Here is a 23289-nt window from a genome sequence, read left to right on the forward strand (position 1 = left end):
ATGAGCAACAGTCAGCAGGAACAAAAAATTAACTCAGCTCTCATCAACTCAGGTTTGACCCACAGCCGCCCAGGAGAAGAGGCTGCCCCAGCAGTGCCCAGGCTCTCCCGGCAGGTGCGATGCTTCAGCAGATCTGTGCTCAGGCCATTCATCAAGCCTGTGAGGCCACCATCAAACCTGTGTTCAGATATATGGTATCAAAGGTCGCTATGCCACAGCTCTTTATTCTGCTGCATCTAAACAGAATAAACTGGAGCAAGTAGCAAAAGAATTGTTGAGAGTAGCGCAAATCTTGAAGGAACCTGAAATGGCTGCTTCCATTATGAATCCCTATGTAAAGTGTTACATTGAGGTGAAAAGCCTAAATGACATGACAGCAAAAGAGAAGTTTTCTCAGGACTTCCCTGGCGGTTCAGTGGTTAGAACTCCACGCTTTCACTGCCAAGGAACTGGGTTCGATCCCTGGTCGGGGAACTCAGATCTCCAAAGCCGTACACGGCACAGCCAAAAAAAAAAAAAGGTTTTCTCCCCTCACATCCGGTTGGATCAATTTGCTTGCTGAAAATGGTTGCTTGAACAATACCCCTGGAGCCATAGTTCTGACTTTTCTACTATGATGAGTGTCCAGAGTGGAGAAGTACCTTGCAGTCACCACTGTACTTCCTTTAGATGAAGCCACTCTTGCTGAATTAAAAACGGCCCTGAAGAGCTTTCTAAGTAAAGGCCAAGTGTTGAAACTGGAAGTTAAGATTGAGCCATTAATCATGGGTGGAATGATTGTCCGTACTGGAGAGAAATATGTCTTCAAAAACCAAGATTCAGAAGCTGAGCAAAGCAATGCAGATTTTCTAAGTGTTGCTTTTCTGTCAGTGAAAATTCTTAAACTTGGAGCAATAATAAAATGCTTCCCGAACAGGAAAAAAAATTTGATTTAGACCCCTGGGACTTCAATACTGTTATTATCAGACACAGAATATAAAATAACTATGAAACCTCTAAAAGTGCTGGAAAAAAATTAGCAAAAAGTAAGAGACTAAGGCAGATTTGAAGATAGAATTCTGGAAATTACAATCGTTGAAATAGTGCACTATTGAATGGCAGATTAGATGAATCAAAATGAGTGAAGCATTACTGTATGAGAAGGAGATGGAAAAAAAAAAGAGTTGTTCCTTTTGGAAGGCAGTTTTCGAGGGAAGAGCCCTTTCAAATTTTACCAAGAAGGCAGTCAAAAAACTTACTGACTCAGTATAAAGGGAAATAATTGGCCTGAGATGATACAGTCTCAGAATGATACATGCATCGATCTGAACTCATCCTGCCCGTCTGTGCTTGTTTCTGCTGCTGGAATTTCAAGGTAGTGAGTTGGATGTATCCCGTCCTCCACATCCGCTCTCCCAAGACCATCGGGGAACCAGCAACAAACCACCCCCCATTCTCCAGGGCGGCTTCATTGCCTGGTGCCAGGCGCCCTCTTGTGGACAGAATCAGACCTGCTACCTCTGCTGCCTCCATCCACAAGCCAGATTCCCATCCAGAGTGCACACCCCAGCACCTTTTGCCTTCCCCTTTGCACCAGCCTTTTCTGAGGCTGCCTATCTGCCCCATGAATTCAACTGACTTTCTCTGGGTGCCTCCTAGGGAGTTGCAGAAATGATGAGTACTCAGCACCCGCACCACCTACTTTCCAAGGGCTGAGCTCTGAAAAGCCCACATCAGATCCACCCTCCACCTCGTGCTGTGCTTCCATGGCTCTTCTTGCTGCCCTGTCTGCCATCCTGCAGCCCCAGGGCTTGGCCTCACTCCCTCCTTTGTTAAAGCTGCCACCGTCCTCCAGCGTTTCCATTACCAGAGTATGCCTGAAATTTTACTCAGCGATGTTCACGTTTGACGGCAAGTAGCTCTTGGTACCAGACATAGTAGATCCAGTTGTGTGATTCAGAGCAAGCACTTGCTTGCTGAGCTTCTGGTTCTTCATGTGTAAATTGGGGATGCTAATGGTGCCTACACCACTGGGCTGTTCTGAGGTGAAATGTGATCATCTGGGAGTCACCCTTAGCATAGGGCTTAGCACCCAGGAAGCCCCTGTAAACAGAGGCTGCTGTCACAACCTGCTTTTCTTTCTCTCTGCCAATATGTGATGTCCTTGAGGACTCACCTTTGTCCCAGCATCTCGCTGGGAACCTGATGCCTTCCTCAAGTAGTATTTGTTTTGAGAATAACTTTTTTTTTTTTTTGGCCACACGGCGTGGTATGAGGGACCTTAGCTCCCCGACCAGGGACTGAACCCATGCCCCCTGCAGTGGGAGCGCAGAGTCCTAACCACCAGACCGCCAGGGAATTCCTGAGAATAACTTCTTGAAGGCCTTTTGTTTCGACCCATCAGGGTCTGTGTTAAGGGGATTTGGTGTGCATATTTCTCTCTGAGAGCTGGAGGGCAGTGGCAGCCACCTAGACTGTTGCTGTCTCTCCAGCACCTGGCCTGGCACTGACCCAGTCCCTAGGACAGGTTTTGATGTATGCAGGTGAGTCACCAGCACAGGTGGGAGGAAGGCGAGGAGGCAGGTGCAGGGAATGGGTGAAGGGGTAGAGGTGGCAGCTGGCAGAAGGAGTCAGGATCTCCCAGCTTCAGTACTCTGCCTGTCCTTGACCTGGGTGCTGTCACCAGCCCTGGACATTTTGCCATCCCCGGCACCTGCCACAAAGCAGGTGCCCAGTGGTTGTTTTCTTGTTTTTTTTTTTTTTTTTGGATTTATTTATTTTTGGCTGCGTCGGATCTTCATTGCTGCATGCGGGCTTCCTCTAGTTGTGGCGAGCGGGGGCTACTCTTCGTTGCGGTGCGCAGGCTCCTCATTGCGGTGGCTTCTCTTGTTGCGGAGCATAGGCTCTAGGCACATGGTCAGTAGTTGTGGCTCACAGGCTCTAGAGCGCAGGCTCAGTAGTTGTGGCGCACGGGCTTAGTTGCCCCGCGGCACGTGGGATCTTCCCTGACCAGGGCTCGAACCCATGTCCCCAGCATTGGCAGGCAGATTCTTAACCACTGTGCCACCAGGGAAGTCCTAAGGAGGCAATTCTAGAGTGGATGGGGTAGAGGATGCAAGGGAACAAAGTTCTAAAGGGGAGTTGCAAACCTAGGGACTGAGGTTGCAAATAGCCCAGCTCAGCTGGATTGTTTTAGGGGGATGAGGCTGCACATAATGTGAGTGGGTATTGATTGCTAAGGGCCTTGAATGCCAAGTTAAGAAATCAAACTTGACCTTGGTGCTAAAGGTAGGGGGGTGCCATTGAAGGGTCTTAGCCAGAGGAGTATGGTCACCACGTGATGTTTTGAAAACCCCTTCTTTCTGTTCCTTTATGGGGAATGGACTGTTGCGGGCTGGAGTACAGAAGGGAAGCCCAGTGAAGAGGCTGCCATAGTCTTTCAGGCCAGAGATGATGGTGGCCAAGACCTGGGAGCCTGGGGGGATATCAGCATGGAAATGAATGTGGGCTTGCGAGAGATAGGTAGACACACCTAAAGACCTGGGGCCCTCAGTACCCCCATAGCCCCAGCTCAGAACTTTGTTCTCCCTGTAGCTGTAACTCCAGGCTCCTGTCTGCAGTCCAGCTCCACACCTGCCCACAGCACTCCCCTGTCTGGCAACCCCCCGCCTCCCCATTACCTGCAAGACATCATTCGAACTCCCTCTGGCCTGGCCTCCCCACTCACCTCCAATCCCTTACACTCTGCAGTTCCTCCTTCTGCTCCCTTTGTCTGCAACATTCTCCCTGCTTGTCTGCCCCTCACATCTGTCTGGAGACTGCTACACTATTCTTTCACAGCTCAAAACCAACATCACCATCTCCAAGAGGCCTTCCCCAACCCTGTAGGACTGACACTCTCCCCTCCACATGCAGGACCCTCCCTGGCACCTCCAAGCTTTCAGCAAGGAAGGGAAGATGCAGCCCATCTTAAAAAAAAACAAAAAACAAAAAACTGTTAACTTTCAGAACACCCTTGCAGGGTGAGATGAGACAGGCAAAGGGTGGCACCCACTTAAGAGGTGTCAGCTTGGGCTTCCCTGGTGGCGGCAGTGGTTGAGAGTCCACCTGCCGATGCAGGGGACATGGGTTCGTGCCCCGGTCTGGGAAGATCCCACATGCCGTGGAGCGGCTGGGCCCGTGAGCCATGGCCGCTGAGCCCGCGCGTCCGGAGCCTGTGCTCCGCAAACGGGAGAGGCCACAACAGTGAGAGGCCCGCGTACCGCAAAAAAAACAAAGATGTGTCAGCTTGAGCTTAAGAATTTCAGCATCTTTGTTCAAAGAAGGCAACGGGAAGTTTTTTAGTTTTGAGGGTTTGCTGTTGGTACTGTTTTCATAAAGGAAACAGAACGGAAGGAATTAGAACACAGGACAGAAAGCAGGATTATTTCCTCCTGGATGGCCTTCTTCTCTAGCAAAGACATACTGACACCTCCTCCAGCTGCCCAGACCTGAGAGACTCAGGTGCCGGCAGCACTTTCTAGGAACTGCCGGGACTCTAGGAAGTGGGGTGCAGCCTGGTGCAGTGCTGGCCGAGGAGCCCCCAGGGACCCCCGTGCTGGTTCTCTGGCCTGGGTGGCTAGGCCAGTGGGAGCAGCTCTGTCTGTCCCTGCCAAGTCTGAACTCCTACAGGGGTCACTGGGGGGAAACCTCCCAAACTAGGACATCTACCCTGAGCTGCCTTCCTGGCCAAGCCTCAGGGCCCAGCCACGACCTGGCGCCACCAGGGCAGTCAAGCACATTGGGGAAATGTCACTCAGCCCACGGGCCAGTCACCCCTTAAAACCTACCACAGCTTCCTCAAGACCAAGTGCCTTTGAGGCCCTGCTGCCTCCCCGCCTTGGCCTCAGCCCGCCTCTGGGCTTCCTTCAGTTCTGAGGCAAGCTCTCCTCCCGCTCAGAGCCTGAACCTGTGCATTTTCTGCCTAAAAACTCCTGACCCCAACACCCTCCAGACGAGGTCAGAGGCCAGCCTCTGCTCTTGTGCCACGTGCCTCCCCTTTAGAGCCCGCATCCTGTGTAGCCACCTCTCGCCTCCCTCCGTGTTGGTCACCTCCCTCCATGCCCCAAGTCCCTTCCGCCAGGATGGCTCACAGGAGGCTCCACCAGTAGCTGGCAGCACCGACTCAGCCATTGTTCTCCTGGAACTGCCCTATGGCTCTGTCAGGTGGTAGGGGTGGTGACAAATCCAGCCTGGAAGGGCGGGGGAGGTTCTGTCTGGGGACAGGTCTTCTCACAGGGATCGGCCATGCTGTTTGGGACCCTGAGAGGGCTCTGTGGCCCGTCCCCAGCTCCATGCCACACGCTGTTGGCAAACGAAGGGGGGGTGAAGCTAGAACCCCCAGGATTTGGGGTGGATTAAGGCAGAGCCCATGTCCATTCTCCTTTCCCAGGAACGACCCTAGAACCAGGGTTTGTGGGGTGAGAGGGTCCTGAATTGAGGAAACCTGGATTGGCCGTGATTAAGTTCCCACTATCAGCAGGAATGGGGGCCTGGCCTTCTTGCCAAGGGAGAGAGAGGACACGATGCCAGAGGTGACTACTGCCTTTATTGCCTCTGGGCTGGGGTCCTGGGCTGGGGTTCAGAGGTATCTGGGGGCAGCAGGTGACTCTGGAGCCAAATTATTGCTACTTAGCAAGGTCACCTTGGGGCTTCCCATAGTGCCCTTAGTATGGGTGGGCATGAGCATGCAAATGATATGCAAATGACATGCAAACCAACCCAGGATCCTGCAGAGGGCTCTGGTGCAGCCGCAGGTGCTGAAAGAGTCAGGAGCCTGCCAGCCCAGGAGGGTGATGGGAACACCCAGGTCCTTGCAGACTGCAGACTGATCCAGCCCAGCCTCGGGGGTCGAGGTTTGGGGGTATGGACAGTCCCTGAGCATCAGCCCTGGTTCTGCTGCTGGTTGGGGAAGAGCAGAAGCCTGGCCCCGAGATAGCAAGAAGAAAGCAGGCACCCACTAGGTAGCCAGACAGCCCAAGGCCCACTCAGAGAGGGAAGGGACCTGCCCTGGGTCACACAGCAAGGCAGGGGCAGAGGGGACCAGAATCCAGGCTCCTGAGCTAGACAGATGCCAGAGTGCCTCAGAGGCCAAAGCTATGAGCAATAAAATACACTGTTAAAGAAAGAAATACACAGCAAGCAGCCCAGTCTCTGATCCCCGGGCTGAGAGATTCTCCGCCAGCTGGCTCTGGGAGGGGAGGCCTCTGAGAGCCAGGCCCCAGGTATAGGAGGTGGCAGCGTCCTTGGTCTTGAGCTGAGCTGACCAGTCCAGAAGCTCCAGAAGGAGGCAGGCAGGGCTCCAGGGTCCTTGGCTTATGCAGGTCAGGCTCAGTTATTATTCATAATCCACCAGGATGCTGAGGGTCAGAGGTGGGGAGTCAGAGGCCATCAGGTGCCCACTGCCCTTCCCCCCAGTTCCCAAGGCTGTGGAGAGGGTTGGAGCTGAAGCCCACCTGGGAAGAACACAGTGGTGAGGGTGTCTGGAGCCTGCAGGTGGTCAATGAGGATGCGCTGGAAGGCCTTACTGCAGGCGGACTGCTGGTGCCTGGGGAGGGCCGCAGGTGGACCAAGGCTGGAGCTGGTCCCCAAGGATCAGGACCACATGGTTAAAAGCTCCCCACTCCCACCCAGTCCTGCTGCCTGGTTTCAGATCTGAGTCCTTCCTCGTAGTGGCTCTGAGCCTCAGTTTTCTCCTCTGTGAAATGGGGACAATAGTGTCCACTTCACTGGGATACTGGGAGGATTACATGAAATAACACACAAGGCGTGTGGCATAGGCCCTATGCCATAGGGTGTGGCACAGTGGTAAAGGTGTGTATTCATTGTGCACCTACCTTGTACCTGGCACTGTGTTCAGTTCTTTACATGTCATCTCATTTAGGTGATAAGAGGATGGAACTATGATCACTCCCATTTTGAAAAGGAGGCCACTGGGGCTCAGAGGGGTAACTCTCCTGAGGTCACACAGCCAGTGAATAGGAGAGGATGATTTGAACCCAGGCTTGACTCACTCCAGGGCACATACTCAATAAACATTAGCTGTTAGACCACCACTCATACCTTCTCCAGGAGGCCTCATCCTGCCAGAACTCGTACAGGGTGAAGGAGGCACTGTCCAGCATCTTCTGGGCAGACACACTGCAGGGCCAAAGAGACGGCCAGGCCAGGCCTGGGCTGCCACCACCTCTGCCCACCTAGCCAGGGGTGTCTAACGAGAGCCCTGGCCCGGGACGCTCAGTCCCAGCATTCCTCGTGCTCACCCCCCACCCCGACCTTGGCCGGCCCACCACCCGGCTGAGGACTCACTGCAGGCAATGGCTCTGGGCCCCTGTGAAGTCCACGTAGCAGCACAGGGCATGGTGGAAGTCCTGCAGGGCTTCCTCTGCCACCTGCACCTGCCTTTGGGCCACGAGGATGTGCTGGCAAGAGAGGCAGCCTGGTCAGCTGGGGTGCGGTAGGGCAGGGCATGGGGTGAGGGACTGCTGTGGCCTCCAGGACGACCCCACCCTTCTTGTCCTGCACCAGGCCCAGCCAGCCCTGAGGTCGGGCTCCTGCCCCAGCCTGGCCCCCAGCTTCCCCGACTCCATCCCCTCTTCCCATCACCAAGGTTGCTGCCTCGATCCAGCCACTGCCCCACTCTCCTGCTGTGTGGCACCCCTTCCTCCTGCCCGCGTTAGCCTCTGCCCACACTGCTCCAGACCCAGCTTTCAGAACTGTAGACAAGGGACACTGACGCCCATGGAAGGACAGAGTTCTGCAGGGTCACAGAGCAAAGGGCCAGAACCCAGCACCTGCCTGCCAGGCCCAGGGGACAAGGGCTGGGTCAAGCCTGGCGAAGGGGGCATATGTACAAGACAGAGGCTGGGGGCAGCTGGCCGTGAACCTCCTCACTTCATGATCTCCTCCCGAACTCCCACACCCAGCTGCCTGCCCCTCTCACACACTCACCGAGTTGGGCCCCTTGGTAAACTCCTCTTTGTGCAGGGGTTCCAGCCGGGGGGCCTGTGAGGGACGCAGAGCGTGGGCCAGGTCCCTGGCGTGTGCCTGGCTTGGGTGGATTCCCAAAAGGTCCACAGGCACGGGGCACTGGCCACACGGCCACTCACCTTGCATTCCAGCTGGTCGATGAGCTCCTGGAGACGGTTGATCTGGAGCCGCCAGTGCATCTCAGCCTCTGAGCTCTGCCCTGGGGGTCAGGCACGGGCCCCCTCAGGCTGGGGGCTTCTTGGGATGAATTGAGGGAAAGTGGAGGAGCAAACACTGGGGCCCCGGGGGATGCCGTGCCCTCCCATCCCACCGCAGGCACACCCACCTGTGTCAGAGGAGCCAGGAGACCAGGTGGGTGACCGACTGACACTCCGCAGGGCCCTGCGCCCTGCCCGCCGGCTGCCTCGGGGCCTGCTCTGCACCTCCACCCTCTCTTCATCTGACCTGAGGGGAGTGGAGGGTCAGCCCACTGCTCCCAGACTCACGGGGCCAAGCTCTGGGGCCCCAGCACGGGCCTGGGTGGGTAAGACAGGCTTCCCGGGACACTGAGGCCCAGCCTCAAAGCCAGCCACCCCTGCTCACCCCTCTTGGCCTCCCTGCCTGAGAACAAGAATTTGGGCTCCAGGATGCTAGAACATGGAACATGATAAAAGCTGAGGGCCTTGACACATGGAGGTAAGGGGCATTCATGAACCGGACCCGCAGGTGGGCGGAGCTCCTCACACACCGTGGGCCGTGGGCCTGGGCCTCCAGGGTATCTGACGCCCCCTCCAGCGAGCTCTGCAGGGCTTGGAGCTGGCTCACCGTCTCCCGCAATAGGAAGCGTGTCACAAACTGGTCCACCTTGGAGGCCCGCTCATACTCCTGGGGGCAGAGGGGGCGTGGTCAGCATCTCCTGGCTCCAAGCATGTACTTCTGAATGGGGAGCTGCCCCCTGCGCCCCACCCCCTGCTCACCAGAGCAACAGTGGCAGCCTAAAGAGCAGAGGACATGCAGACCTGGCATAAGCAGAAAGGCACTGGGACTCGGTGGGGAGCAGACCCTGGACCCCCTCCTTGTCTGGGCCTGGCCTGTCTTACTGGGAGGTATGAGGCCAGCTCACAGAGAAGCATCTGCCATTGTCTGGCCCTCAAGGCCCTTTCCCTGGTGGGGCTCCCACCTTCAGCCAGTGAGGCCGCAGGCACAGCTAGACTGGGCTGGGTCGGGTGGGGCGGGGCAATTTTGACCCACGAGGCAAAATGACAGTGTGATATGGTGCCATACTCACCAGCTGGCCCCAAACTCACAGGCTTAGTATTCATTCATTCATCCATTCATTCATTCACTCATCCATGCAACAAACATTTACTGAGCACCTCTTACTAGGAGCTGCAGATACAAGACAGCAGGTCGCTGGCCTCACACACACACACCAGCACTGATCCCCGTCTACACTGCCATTTCCCCCCAGCCCTTGCCAAGGCAGGCAGAGACAGGGAGGACCACCATGTGCCAGGCCCTGTGCTGCCCACCTGGAACGCTCAGAGACTCCCCAGCTACCTTCATCTCCTTGTGCCTCAGTTTCCTCACCTATAAAACAGGGATGGTAATAGCCATCTCGCTGAGCTGTTGAGAGGCTCCAGTGAGTTATCGCCTACCTAGGGCTCAGCCTAGTACCTGGCACATAAGTTCTCAATAAAGAACTGCCATTGTTTTCATTGTCAAACATAATTCTAACAAGAAACGTGCCCACTCCACCTACACACACAGTACAGGGTGGGAGTCCTGGGGAGCTGTGGTGGCCCCTCCACAAGGGGCTCCAGAGGCACCCTACGTCGAGGGCTTCATCTTCTGCCCATAACCTGCCTCAATTCAGCCGTCAGATGGGCAGGGACAGAGGTGGGGCTGGGACCTCTCATTCTCAGACAGGCCAGTGGTTTCTCCAAGTCTGATCTCTAGACTTCCTGGCCGTTCTTTGAGCTTCCCGAAATCCTTCCAATAAATTCCCTTGCTGGTGCTTAAGATGACTGATCAGTTTCTGTTGTTTACAACCAAAGAACCTGGCTGACACAAGCACCCATTCTGCGTCAGGCCCTGTTTCTAAGCAGAGTTTCATTTAATCCTCGTAATAATTTACAGGAAGCATAATTGACCCCATTTTGCATATGAAAAGACTGAAGCCTACAGAAGTTGATTACCTTGGCCAAGGTCACACAAGTAGTTAGCGGCAGAGTCAGAATTCAAACCCAGGTCACAGAAATTCCTCTCCTCACCACTAAGCACCTTACAAGCATCGCCTCACTTATGGTCATTAGCCCAGTTTTACAGCTGAGAAACCAAGGCCAGAAGTCACAGAGTAAATGGAGCCGAGCTTGGCCCGTGTGTTCTGGGAGGAGCAGCTCGGAGCCCGGAGCTGGTAAGGTTGACCCATGAGGTCACAATGTGGCCTCTCTGGGACAGAGCCTGGGCAGGGACCCCCAGCCAGAGAGAGGGCAGGGCAGGGCAGAGGCAGCATGGGCCGGGCCCCCCCAGTGGTGACCAGCCCTGCCATGGGAAACAACAGGTCCCACAAGAGGACCAAAGTGCCCAAGCAGGCCCGCAAGGAGAGGCCACCTGACATGGACAAGGCCTGGCGGAAACAGCAGTTCTTCAACCACCTCAAGTGGAAGAAGCCGAGTGTGAGTCCCGGGGGGCAAGGGGCAGATGGAGTTCAGGGGACCTGGACAGGTGGACAGGAGGGGATGCTGAGACTCTAGGCCTTGTGGGGCATGGAAGGGGTTAGAGAACCCCTTCTGAGGATGAGGATCCCAGGAACCCTCGTGGGTGTGGATGGGGTCCTAATAACCCGGAAGGGAGAGCAGGTATTCCAGAAACCAGGTGGATGAGACTTGAGAGCCTAGGAGGGGGAGCAGGAGGGGATTCTCCCAACGGTGGACAGATGGGTGGAGGTCCTGGCATGGCGAATCAGCCCTAGCTGGTGCCACTGGGGCTATGGGCACAGGGAGTTCCCTTATGCCCCCTTTCCATTCCCCCTCCTCAAGTGGGCAGAGGCCCTGGACCGGGGCCGGGGTTGGGTGAGGGTCTCAGCATCGAGGCTGGGAGGGCAGGCAGCGTATTTCATAAACGTGACCGGAGTGAGGTCTCAGGAGGTCAGCCTGGCGGGGGCGGGGGTGAGGGTTTCCAGGGGCGAGGCAGGATCCCGGGCGAGGGGGGCAGGGTGCCTGCCTCCCCCACCTCCCCCTGCCCGGGCTGGGAGGATGGCAGGAGTCCCGGAAACGTAGAGGGGGCAGGGTCCTGGGAGATAGAACCCGGGTGGGTGAGGGTCCCCGATAGGAAGGTGGGGGGGTGCTCTTTCCCCTCACGCCCCTGCCCCACCCCCAGACCAAGATCGTGCTGCTTTTCCGCCTGGACAAGCGGCAGCAGCTAGCCGAGGCGACGGCGGGCCCCGGCGCGCGGCCCGGGCGGCCGGGTGAGGACGCGGCGGGCGCCCCCTTGGGCTCCCAGGCGGCGGCGCCCACGTTGCAAGGTGCGGGCGACGGCGCTGAGCGGCGCGAGAGCGCGCGTGGGCGCGAAACGAAGACGATCCTAGTCAAGCTGCTGCTGCGGCTGCTGCACGCACGGCTGCAGCAGGAGGAGCGCCGCGTGGCGGGTGGGCCCGCGGGCGGGCCCGGCGTGGGGGGCGGGGCCAAGGCCGCGCATGGCTGGCGGCGGCTTGTCGCCCGTCTGCTGACGGAGAGCAAGGCTGGCCGCTACGCCTACCCTGCCTAGGAGCAGCCGAGCAAGCGGCGCCGCTGCCCTCGCCCGCGGCACTGAGTGCCTGGCCCGGACCTCCGGACCCCAGTCCATACCAATAAAGAGCGCATAGCAACCCTGGCGCCTGTAGCCCTCCCTGTCTGAGGCATCGGGGCGTAGAGTTGGGGTGGGGGAAACTGAGGCCCTGAGCGAGACAGGGGAGAACAGGCGTATTGAAGGCAGAGCCACAGCCATGGCCTGGAGCCAAGGCGGTTTTTGCTTCCTCCTTTCTTGTGACCCAAGAGTCAGAACCCCTATTCCGGGCTGGCGGGGCGGGGGGGGGGGGGGTGTCACCGTGCCACAGTGGAGGGAGGCTGCTCCTCTCCCCTCCAGCTCCAGGCCCGGGTCAGATCCTGACGGCTCTGCAGGCCCAATGGAAGAGAGCTTGGGCAAACCCAGGCTTGGCCACGCTAGGAGGAGGGGCCTGCTTCCAGCAGAGGCCAGGCAGCTCCAAGAGTCTCCAGCTCTCACAGGTCCTTCTTAAGCTGAGGGAAGGTCCCAGGCAAAAAGCCACCACCTTGGGGAAGAACTGTGACGGTCTCACGGTCAGCATAGTTTGAGGCTTAGACTCAACGTTCTGCCTGTGAGAGCACCCAGGAGGAGAGGCTGGGGTCCCTGGTCCTCTGACCCCTCACTCCTAACCCACTCTGCTTGGTAACCCTCAAGGCACCTCAGTGACTTGTCTCCCAAATTACCCTGTCCCATCCTCTTCCCCACATTGCAACCAAAGGCTTCTTCCAAACCACTGGTCTGTAGGGCAGTTCACGCTCCCGCTCATAAGCTCACACTGGTTCTCCGCTGTGCACAGGGAAACGCCCAAACTTATTACTGGGATGTACAGGTCCAGACCCCCAGCCTTGGTCTTCGCCTCTAGGGCTTCTTAGTGACTTCCACCCTCACCCCTGCTCTGGCCATATTGCCACTTGTGGTCTTCAATTCGAGGTTCACCTCCCTAATTCACCCACAAGAGGCCCTGCATGCTTTCTGTGGGCGGGACCCAGCTGCTTCTCTCTCTCCTGGGTCCCAAACCCAGCTCCGGACCCTATCCCCTCCAGCCCTGCCAAACCTGCAGCCTGCATTCCACTGGAGACCAACATCAGAATGCCCCCTTTGGGGGCAGATGCATCAGGGGTGAAGGTCCCAGTTCACTAAAACCACAGGCACAGCTTCTGCTGAAGATACACTTTTGTCAGTGTCAACACCACATCACCTGCATCAGGCTGGAGGCTGTACTACCCATAGCATCTCCCCTGCTGCTTTGTGAGAACTGACCCTTTCCTACCATCCACATGGTTACAATCAGGGTAACCACGTTCCTCAATGTGGCCACACCTCCTGGCATAAGCAATTGGCCCAAGCTGGTCCTCTCAGCCCCTTCCCTAGGTCTGTAATTTAGGAGCTGTAGGAGACTATGTTTTCTACAGGAACGTGCACAGGCTGAAGCCAGTCTTGAGAAGAATATAACCAGAACGTAGAGCCAGTGCACATCTTGGGTCCCCCACAGGCCGACAGGCCCTGATTCCAGTCTTTTCCTAAAACCTGATTTCACCCTTGCCTTGGTATCCATAAGACATACAAGACCCTTGTGATAAAAGTCCATATTTTAGCTTAAGCTCACCGGAATGGGTCTTCAACTTGCATCCAGAATGGTCCTAAAGAGAATAAAGAGACTCTGCAGAGACAAGACGTGGACTATTTCCTGTGTGTGAGGACGACCGCCTTTCGGAGGAAGTAACTGAGCCCAGAGAGAGATTAGGACTTGCTCAGTGCACAGTGAGTCAGCCTCAGAACTGAGTCTCAAACTCAAGTCCATGTTTGTAAGCCCCTGAAGGTAGGATCCCTTTGTGGGCTACCTGGGCCCTTGAAGGCTAAGCACACAGATCTTCAGGGTGGCTGGAGGGCCATGATTAAGAGCTTTCTCTTCAGCGTTGAGAGGGAAGGGGCCGCACATTTGGCCAGAGCACATCAGATAATCCGAAGTGGTTTGGGGAAGGAATCAAATTGGTTGGGCTGAGCGGCTGAGGCCAGACCCCTGGATGTCAAAATCACTGCCCTTGACCCTGTCCCAGGAGAGAGGATGGGTCCGAGATGTTTTCATCAGGGTAGAGGCTGCGAAAGCGCGGCAGGTGCTGAGAACTGAGGTCACAATGAGTCCAAGTTCTTTTCCTTCCTTCTCTGACCACCCCCTCCAAACTCCACGACCAGGAGCTACAATACTTGGGTCAAGCCCAGTTGAGAAGTGGACTCCTGGGTCCCCAAGGGGGATATATGTCTGGAAAACATTGCCGCAAGACCCCTTCATTCTCAGAGGTGCTCCTGGAGGCTTCTCAATCTCTTAAAGCGGCCCTCTCATCGTCCACCTCAGCAAGCGCTTACTTAGGGGGCGGAGCCGCACCACCCAGGCGAGTCCTCAGAGAGGGAGTGGGGCCTTGAGCCAGAGGAGGACCAAGAGGGACTGAGCCAGAGCCCAGTTAGGGCGGAGACTGACGAACCAAAGGTCGGGCCTCAGGCCCAGGGGCGGAGCCAAGAGCTGAAAAGAGACCTCCACTCCGGCCAGAAGAGTGGGACTTCAGGACCAGAGGGCGGAGCCCAAGGAATGAGGGCGATAGTTCTCTAGCGCAGAAAGGCGGGGCCGTAGGCCCACGAAGCAGAGCCAAGAGCTGAAAGGCGGGCCACCATCAAGTCCAGCTGAGGCGGGGTTCTCACGCCGGGGGCGGAGCTTTGGGCTGAAGGGCGTGGCCGGCCCGAAGGTGGCGTCGCTGTCCGGGAGCCGCCGGGTCCGCCGGCTGCCCTCGCTGGGCCGCGTCGCGGTGGTGGTGGACCAGGGCTCGGGCTTCACCAAGGCGGGCTTCGCGGGCGAGGAGCAGCCGCGCCTGGTACTGAAGAGCTCCAGCCTGGTGCCCAGCTGGGACTGGCCCGTGCTGCCCGGCTGTGAGCTGGCGGGCGGCGTGGCGCGGGCGCACCCCATCAAGCACGGCGTGGTGGTGGACTGGGAGGCTCTGGAGGGGCTGTGGGAGCGCCTGCTGGTGGGCGGCCTGCGGGTGTGCCCAGAGCAGTGGCCGGTGCTGGTAAGCGACTCGCCGTCGGCTCCGCCCGCGGGCCGCGAGAGGGTGGCCGAGCTGCTGTTCGAGGCCCTGGCAGTGCCCGCGTGCCACATAGCCAGCACCGCGTTGCTGGCGCTCTGCTCTGTCGGCGCGTTCAGCGGGCTGGCCTTGGAGGCGGGCGCTGGCGTGTGCCACGCCACACCCATCTATGCGGGTCACTCGTGGCACGAGGCCACCTTCCGGCTGGACGTGGCAGGCAGTACTCTGTCGCGTTACCTGCGGGACCTGCTGGTGGCAGCCTGCCCCGATCAACGACTGCATGCCCTGCCCCGCAAGGTCATCACACAGCTCAAGAAGCGCTGCTGCTATGTGTCGCTGGACTTCGAGGGTGACCTCCGTAACCCTGCCCGCCACCGTCCTGTCAGTTTCTACTTAGGCAATGGGTGCTCTGTCTGCCTCAGCAGTGAGCGCTTCCGCTGCCCGGAACCTATCTTCCAGCCGGGTCTGCTAGGCCAGGCTGAGCCGGGACTGCCCACCCTGGCCTTCCGGGCACTGCAGAGGATGCCCACAACACTACGGACACGGCTGGCCAACACCGTGGTGGTGGCCGGTGGCTCCACGCTTTTCCCTGGCTTCACTGAGCGCCTGGAGATGGAGCTGGAAGCCCAGTGCCGGCGGCATGGTTATGGGGCACTGCAGCCTCGCCTGGTGGCCAAACCCGGGCGTGGCACAGCAGTGTGGACAGGCGGCTCCATGGTGGCCTCATTGCGTTCCTTCCAATGCCACTGGATGACCCGGGCCATGTACCAGGAATGTGGCTCCAGGCTGGTGCATGAAGTGTTCAACTGACTCATGTTGGACTGGGGGGTGGGGTGCAGAGGCAGACACCTGGCAGGCTGAGCTGCAGCTCTATCAGAGGCATTGAGTGCCAGATAAAAGGCTCAGTGATTGGAGCTGGCAGAGTCGTGTGGTGATGGGTCACCCTCTACCCCTTTCTGGGCCAGGAGGAGGTGGTCAGGACCCCTGGGGCCCTTACTTTGACCTGCAGTTTGAATCCCCACTAACCAGTGCCAGTTCAGAGAATGCCAGTCTAGGGGCCCACCCCCAGGGCCCTGTTTCCATGGCAACAAGGAAGGCGATGCCCCCACCTGTGTCCAGGCCACAGATATGGAAGTCATCATAACATACCAACCCTTCATCATATACCATTTGGATTCCCATCCCATGCCAGGCCCCAAGGGATGACTGTTTGAAAAACTACTAAATCCCATGTGAAAGCAACCAGAAGGGGAAGCCCTGTCCTCAGATGATCATCAACTTGCTGAGAGCCTCAAAGTGAGGTCAGGCACAATCCCAGGCCTGCTCACTGTTCCTTCCTCACCCCCTTAGGTGGAGACATTTCTTAAAAAGAACACAGAGGGAGGGGTGCCTTTTGGTGTTTTTAAAATACCATCCAAGGGCCTGGAGCCCGGGCCATGAGCACTGTTTATGCTTGTGCGCACGTGTCCATACACAGACACCAACACATGGGTGCACACACGCCTGCCTACTCACGCATGTCCTTAGGCTGCCCCCCAACCAAGCTCCACACACCAGCACGAGCGTCTGGATGTGTGTGAGCGTGCCCTCCCCCACAGCCCATCCCTGCTGGGAGCTGGCCTTCATACCCCACAACAGTTAGGTCTGGTCAATAATAAAAGCAGTAGCAGCAGCAGCTCCAGGTGTGACGTGGCTACTGCGTGCCAGGCAGAGGTCTCGGTGCTGGGAATAGAGTAGAGAACAAGACAGACAAAAATCCCTGCCTTCATTCTCGTTTAATTGTCACAACAAATGTCTGGAGGTAGGTTCTATTATCATGCCCAGTTTACAGATGAGGAAACTGAGGCCCAGAGAGGTAAAGATGCACAGCCAGAAAGTGGGAGCCGGGATTAGAACCCAGGCCTCTAGCTCCACAGCCCTGAGCCCAGTGGTGGAGGCTGCCACAGCACAGCAGACACCCCGTGCCCTCATTTTGGGCCACTCACCATCAGCCCCTCTACTCACCAGCTTGGTGGTGTCCATGGCAGTGAGCACTGCACAGTTCAGCGACTCCAGTGCAGCCAGCACAGGCCGATAGACGCCCAGGTGTTCAGAGAAGTAGTCTGAGGGCAGAGGAGGTGCTCAAAGGTTCCCGGACCCCCACGCCCCCATTTACAAGCTGGAATTCCCCAGCAGCCAACCAGGCCTCATACCCTGAGCCCAGCCGATCCTGTTCCATGGGACACCAGCAACAGCCTCTCATCACACCCACCTGCCCAGGGGTCCCGGGAGACAAGAGCTCCCATGGGCCTACTCACCACACAGTTTCTCCGTTTCCAAATTGCTACAGGGAAAAGAGAAGGCGCCCTTCAGACCCGCTGACTTGGGCCTGGTAAACTGGGACTTTGAAGCCAATGTTCCTCTCCTCTTCCTGCCCAGCTCAGGCCGACAAGGAGGCAACTTCTGACTCCACCCCAGGTTAAGTTGCTCAGTGGACAGAGAGGGGGAGCACGGGTACTATCAGCCCGCCAAACACTCCCTGAGGGCAAAATTTCAGTCCCACTCTCTGCCTCCAAAGGGGTTTCAGGCCGGGGAGGCAGATATGAACACAGGCCAGAGAGGAGTGGTTAGAGCTGGGAAGGGGGAGCCAGGTCCCAGGTCTGCGGAAATGCAGAGAAGGCATGGAGTATTACTTGGTAGGTCAGGGAGGGCTTCCTGGAGGAGGGGCTGCCTAAGTTAGGCCTTGAAGGAGAAGAAATCTGACTGGAGTATCTGGTGGTGGTTAGGTGGTAGCACTGCAGACAAAGGGTCCAGCCCAAGCCTGAGGACATGGGAGGACATGGGAGCCTAGGATTTATTCTAAGGAGATGGGGGGAAGGGGAGTAAGAGGGAGGGATAGCTGTGCATGTGTGTGCACCCGTGTGAGGAAGCAGGAGAGAAGGCAAGCAAACTCGCACTAAGGCCTATAGATGTGGAAGCACCTGCATCCATGGGTGGAAGCAGGCGGGGGCCAGCTGTCCCCAGGCATCCTCTGGTCCCTGCAGGAAGCAGGAGTTGGAAGAGGGGACACCTGTGGGCTGAACCATAGGTGGTGACTCAGGCCTGGCTATTTTGGGGTCCCAGCTGGAAGCAGTGTGATGAGCAAGGCTGGAGCCAGGGAGGGGGTAGGTGGGTGGGTAAAGTTGGCACTGAGCCCTGGCACCCCTCTCCCTCTGCCCCCCTCATCCTCCATAAGGAACCAAAGCAGCAGGAGACACAGTGGGGTTGGGACAGCCTGGCCTCACATCTACATGCGGTGCACACATCCCCCTTGAGTACTCACTCAGCGGGATGCCCATCAATACTGCTGAACAGCTCTCGCAGCTCCCCGGGGCTGAGAACCCCATCGGCAAAGTAATTCTGGAATTCTTCAAATGAGAGCTTACCATCATCTGGGCAGGGTGGGTGGACAGAGAGCCAAGTCAGTATCCCTGACCCTGGCTGAACCCCTGCCACAAGATCCAGGCCCACTGAAGGCTTTGCAGCATCTCACAAACACCCAGCCAAGTGCAATGGGATTCTGAGCTGATGGGAGGCCTGGCCACTGGGGACAAAAGGGCTGGGGCCCCCAGAGGTGCCCATTTAAAGCAACAGGGCCCACTTTGCAGGCACCCAAGGGACAGGGCAGTACACATGTGGCACTGGGTACGGACTCAATGTTTGCCAAATGAAGAAACAAATGAACAACAGCCTGGGTCACAGTCAGATCATGTCACTTGGAGGACTCGGGGCTGGGTCTCTGCCCCACATGCTGGCCAGTGTGGCTCCAGGGTGGAGGGGACCTCCGTGCTCTGGACCCAGGCCCTTCACAGAGAAGCCACAGGGAGTCAGATAAGAGCTTCCTAAGAGTGGAGCCCCTGTAAGTAGCAGCAGGCTGGCTCAGGAGGGAAAGCCCTCCCCATCCGCAGGGCACATGTAGCAGAGGCCGAGAGCGCTACCTGCGAGGTCTCTAAGCAGATGGGGTGGGGAGAGTGGAGCTGGGGGAGGGTCTGAACTTCCCCAGACAAGATGCCAGGATCCAAATGAGACCATGTGCCCTGATGAACCGGTTGGAACAAATGGTCTCCACCAATTTGAAGAGACCCAGGGAGAAGGGGCAAGGGGTGGGGACACAATCCTCTCTCAAGGAGGCTGAAACATAAACAGGTCTGAAGCCCCCAGATGAAAGTGAGGTCAAGGCTGACGGGCTGGCTCAGCTCAGACCCTCCACTGGCCAATCAAGGTACCGTGGGCTGCTCTGAGTCATCTATGCGCAGCAAGCTGCCTGCAGGGTCCCCTAACGGCTCCTGCTTTAGCTTTCAAGGTTTTGCCAGACCAGAGTCTGAGACTGCCCAGGACCCAGGGCAGGACGAGCTGATTCCCTGGGCCTAGCTTTATCCTGCCCAAGCCCTCCCTGTGTCCAGATGGTTGGTAATGTGGAAAGTTACTGAGCACTCTAAAAATCTAAGATAAAAGCCCCCACAGGGCCTCATCTCCATGACCACACCCTTCCAAGCCCCTCACACAGGGAGCCTGGGGCCAAGCATCACATTAGACCTGGGCTCAAGGCCCACCACCTCAGGCAGCCTGCTTTACCTCCCTGGGCCCCTGCTCCTTTGTCTGTGAAATGGGGTGAAGAATTCTCACCTAGCTTGCAGTTGTGAGGACAACATAAGGTCATATACGAGAAGTACCCCCCAGTGTGCCAGGGCACTGCATGAAAATAAGCCCCCACCTCCAGCCTCTGGCTAAGTTACATTTCCTCCACTCTCCATCCTGCCAAACTTGATTCAAAACAACACTTCCTCCGAGAAGGACACCTGGGTTCATTCTGCTGATTTGGGTCCTCTCAAGATTTTTCTCCATTCTAGACTGTGCCCCCAAACCACCAACCCTCCCCTGAGCCTCCCTGATGTCCGTCACCCATGCCCCCACTGTGGGACCCAGGGGAAACCACACTCACCATTCTTGTCTGCTCTGCGGAAAACCTAAAGGACAAAAGGGCATGGATGGGAGCTGTGAGCTGGGAAGCAAGTGGCTCCCACCCAACTCAACAGAGCCCCAGGTGGCTGGCCTGCCCCCTGCGTCTCCCTTCCTCCTGCCCAGCATGGTCCCAGCTCCCTGCCCAGCTCGGCCCTGCAGGAGCTTTTCCAGCAAGGTGAGCACAGGAAGAGCACACAATGGGCCCCACTGCTTGCTCACTTCTGCGGGCCTGGCCTCGTGGGGGGTGCTCCAAGCCAGCTCTCTGCACCTTCACCTCCCACACCCAGAGTCAGTCCCAAGTTCTGTCTGATGCATCAGCCCTCGAACGGTCCCAGCTTGAGGAAGGTGGGGAGATGGGCCAAGATGCGGCCTGAGTATCCTGGGCACCCATCCCAGACCTGAACCCCAACTCTGCTGTGTGGCTATGGTCTGTCCCAGACTCTGCCCACTCCGGGCTGTGTCTCTGTGAGCTTGTTGAAGACCCTGACATGCAGGTAGTGGCTAGTCCTTTCTTTGTGGGTGACTGTTTTCCCACTAGCACACAGGGGAGCAGCCCAGGGTTAACCCTTCCAGGGCTGGGGCTTCCTATGAGGCCAACTCAGTATGAGGGTCTTGGGCAGGCCTGTGTGCGTGCGTGCGTGCGTGTGTGTGTGTGTGTGTGTGTGTGTACGTGCAAGGGTGGACAGACTGTATTCATGAAGAAGCAGACAGGAAGGGTAACAGAGGCAACAAGAGCGGAGCAGAGTCAAGACTTGGTCCCTGTCTCCCCTAGGGACCAGAGACTCCCAGGTCACCCAAAGCAGCCCAGCAAATAGGACATCAGCAGGCCTGGCAAGGAGGGGCAGGCCAAAGCCTGGACATAGAGCCTCTATCAGCTCCAGGTCCTGAATACCTCTTCCCTCTGACTGTTTTCTTGGGTCAGTGAGGCTCAGGGATGAATGTAATCCCTAGCCAGAAGCCTGACTCAGAGAAGGTCTGCCACTGGCTCGGGGTCCACACAGCAGCCCAGCAGCCTGGAGACACACGGGGGTGAGAGTGGGGGAGGGGTGCTAAGCTGAGAATGAGGACACCTAGGGCCACACCCTAGTGTGCCCCTGCCTCCATGTGTGATCTCAGACATATCCCTAACCCTCCAGGCCTTGGTTTTTCCATCTGGGAAGTGGGAGGGTCAGGTCCCTTCCAGCTGGGAGGACTGTGGCCAAGTGCTGAGTCACTAGGGACAGTGGGGAGGGGGCAGGAGTACAGCCTTTCCCACTGGCAGGGACCTCTGGGAGTGGGGGCATGAGAGGCACAGGACGGACTGAGGGCTGGGGTGAAAGGTGGGGAAGGGGCTCAGGGCAGTGACCGAGGTCGGGCCAGGCTGCTCCACGCTGGTGTCCATAGGGGCTGCAGGGCCACCTGCCAGTCAGGAGAGGGTGTACAGACCACAGAGAGTGACTGTGGGCAGCCCCGACCAACTGTGGGATCCTTGGGTTGGATCTAAGGGACTCTGGGTCAGCACCAGGTCAGGAGTCAGGGGACTGCTTCCTCTTCCAGGCCCCCCTGCCTGGGTCAACCTGGACCCGAGCTGCCATAAAGGGGCACTGTGACTGCTCCTGTGATCAAGGGTTGACAGCGCCCCCCCCCGCAGCCAGACACATACATGGGGTTGTTCCGGGTTGGGGGGCAGGAGGGACAGTGACACTGAACCAGAGACAAGGAGAGATAAAGAGAGAAAGAATGAGAGACAGAATGGGACACAAAGGCTGAGAGATAAAGATAAGGGAGACACACGGAAACAGAGACAGCAGGGTCAGAGAGAGATAGTGAGAGAGGCAGAGACCCAGAGGCAGCGGCAGGGTCCCCAACAGACCTGGAGGAAGAGAGACGGGCATAGAGACAGGGAAAAGCAGAGTGAGAGAGCCGCAGAGACGGGGGCAGTGAGAGACAGAGTCCAGGGAGACACAGGGAGAGATACGACAGAGACCTGGAGAGACACCGCGAGAGACACCACCCCCAGGGCCACAGCGCCGGCGCCCCCGGCCCGCTCCCCACTCACGTCTTGGAAGAGCGCGTGTCCTGCGGATCCGGCTGCCGGCGCGGGCGCGGGGGGTCGCGGGGGCTCCGGCGCAGGCGGCCGGATCAGGCACACAGTGAGCAGCCCCGCGCACGCCATGGCGCCGCCACCCGTTCGGCTCCGGCTCTATGCGGCTGCGGGCTCTGGACGCCACCGCCGCGGACTTCGGGGCACAGGAAGGGGGGGCGCCCGACGATCGGCGCCGGCGCGGAGGCTGAGGGCCCCGCCCCCCAAGGCTCCGCCCCCGCCCCCGCCCGGAGGGCCGCCGAGGCCCCCTCCCAGCCCGGCCCCTGCACTGGCCAGTCTGAGAGCTCGGCCCTACGCCAGCCCCTCTCCAGGCCCTCAGCTTCCCCGTCTGGAAAAGGGGAGCAAACTCCAGCCTTTAGGGCGGCAAGAGCCGCGCAATGAATTCCAACAACACCGTTCACCTCTGCGACTCCCCACCTCCCGGGGAGAAGCGGCCACTACGGAGTAAGGAGCCACCCAAGGGGTCATTTGCACCGGGTAAGGGCTGAGCGAATGACGGCCAGCGTGGAGTACTACACAGCCAGGAACAGAACGGGAGGGGCTGCGCTTGCCCACCGAGGGCAGGTCCCGCACCGTTATAGGGTCAACACAGCAAACGGAAGGAGCACAAGCGCGCCACCTGGTGGACAAAACCCGCAAGTGGCTTCGCCTGTGCGCGTCTGTATCTTCTGCAAAATGGGAGTAAGGGTAGACACATTGTACGGCTGTTTTGGGGGCTGACTGACAGTGAAGGGCTTAAAATAGGGACTGGCTCAGGGAAAGCCCACCTAAGGGTTTCCTAAATAGGTCCGTGTGGACCGTCTCCCAGTCACCCTCCCTTCCACTCTGAAGCTCTACTTGGGCTTCTCTTCCCCCTGGCTCTTCTGTTCTGGCCCCCTCTTCAACCCATCCTCCACACAGCTGCCAGAGGGAGCTTTTAAAATATAAAACAGGGTGTGTCACTCCTCTCTCAGACTCACCAGGGTCCTTGTCCCCCGAATAAAGCCCAAGACTGAACGTCTCTACACCTTGGCCCTCACCTCAGGATTCCAGCCACACTGGTTTCTCTCAGGTCCTAAGGGCCCTTTGCCCACGTGGCCCTCTCCTGCTTGGTGTGTTCTTCCTCTTCCTCCTCAGTTAATTTCTTCTATCCTACAGCTTTAGGTCAAGCACCACCTTTTCCAGGAAGCCCTCCCTGATCCTCTCATTTGTTTGAGTCTCCTCCAGCAGGTCCTGAGAGCTCCATGAGGGGAGGGAACGTGTGTCCCCAGAACCTGACACGGAATCAGCCTGTTGTAATTATCTGTTGCATGTTTACAAATGTCCAGAAACATCTGGAAGGAGCATAGCAAACTGATCAGAGTGGCTCCTCTGGGGCTGGAAAAA

General features: G+C 57.7%; 3 protein-coding genes and 1 pseudogene across 4 annotated transcripts; 3 read left to right on the forward strand and 1 right to left on the reverse strand.

Moving 5' to 3' along the window:
* Positions 1-852, forward strand: LOC115839194 (ATP synthase subunit O, mitochondrial pseudogene; annotated as a pseudogene).
* Positions 853-5544: 4692 nt separating this feature from the next.
* NECAB3 (N-terminal EF-hand calcium binding protein 3) lies at positions 5545-22105 on the reverse strand. 2 transcript variants are annotated; one of them, XM_030830904.2, is made up of 13 exons: positions 21880-22104; positions 19822-19846; positions 18163-18271; positions 17159-17184; positions 16866-16963; positions 8735-8871; positions 8333-8451; positions 8127-8206; positions 7969-8022; positions 7327-7439; positions 7081-7158; positions 6474-6565; positions 5545-6377 (listed from the first exon to the last, which is right to left on the reverse strand). In XM_030830904.2, exons 1-13 carry the CDS (start codon positions 21994-21996, stop codon positions 6349-6351), a joined length of 1077 nt encoding a protein of 358 aa, XP_030686764.1. In that variant the 5' UTR covers positions 21997-22104; the 3' UTR covers positions 5545-6348. The 2 variants fall into 2 exon arrangements, with proteins under 2 accessions (XP_030686764.1, XP_030686765.1); XM_030830905.2 differs by lacking the exon at positions 7081-7158 and having other exon boundaries at positions 21880-22105.
* C15H20orf144 (chromosome 15 C20orf144 homolog) lies at positions 10479-11799 on the forward strand. The gene is given in 2 exon segments (XM_030830563.2): positions 10479-10664; positions 11368-11799. Coding segments are annotated over 2 exon segments (597 nt in total). The 5' UTR covers positions 10479-10499.
* ACTL10 (actin like 10) lies at positions 13068-15671 on the forward strand. The gene is made up of 2 exons (XM_060284391.1): positions 13068-13082; positions 14511-15671. The coding sequence occupies exons 1-2, from the start codon at positions 13068-13070 to the stop codon at positions 15669-15671; spliced, it is 1176 nt and encodes a 391-aa protein (XP_060140374.1).
* Positions 22106-23289: the final 1184 nt, after the last annotated feature.

This window comes from Globicephala melas, chromosome 15 (assembly GCF_963455315.2).
Source record: "Globicephala melas chromosome 15, mGloMel1.2, whole genome shotgun sequence".
NCBI classification, from domain to species: Eukaryota; Metazoa; Chordata; class Mammalia; order Artiodactyla; family Delphinidae; genus Globicephala; species Globicephala melas.

Bases quoted from the DNA above. Each gene is read 5' to 3' on its own strand.
- NECAB3 (XM_030830904.2), bottom strand. From the start codon at position 21,996: ATGGCGTGCGCGGGGCTGCTCACTGTGTGCCTGATCCGGCCGCCTGCG. The intron at 16,964-17,158 runs GTGAGTAGGCCC...CTCTGCCCTCAG, and splicing joins GGAAACGGAGAAACTGTGTG to ACTACTTCTCTGAACACCTG. The intron at 8,872-16,865 runs GTGAGTAGAGGG...CTCTGCCCCCAG, and splicing joins CCATGGACACCACCAAGCTG to GAGTATGAGCGGGCCTCCAA.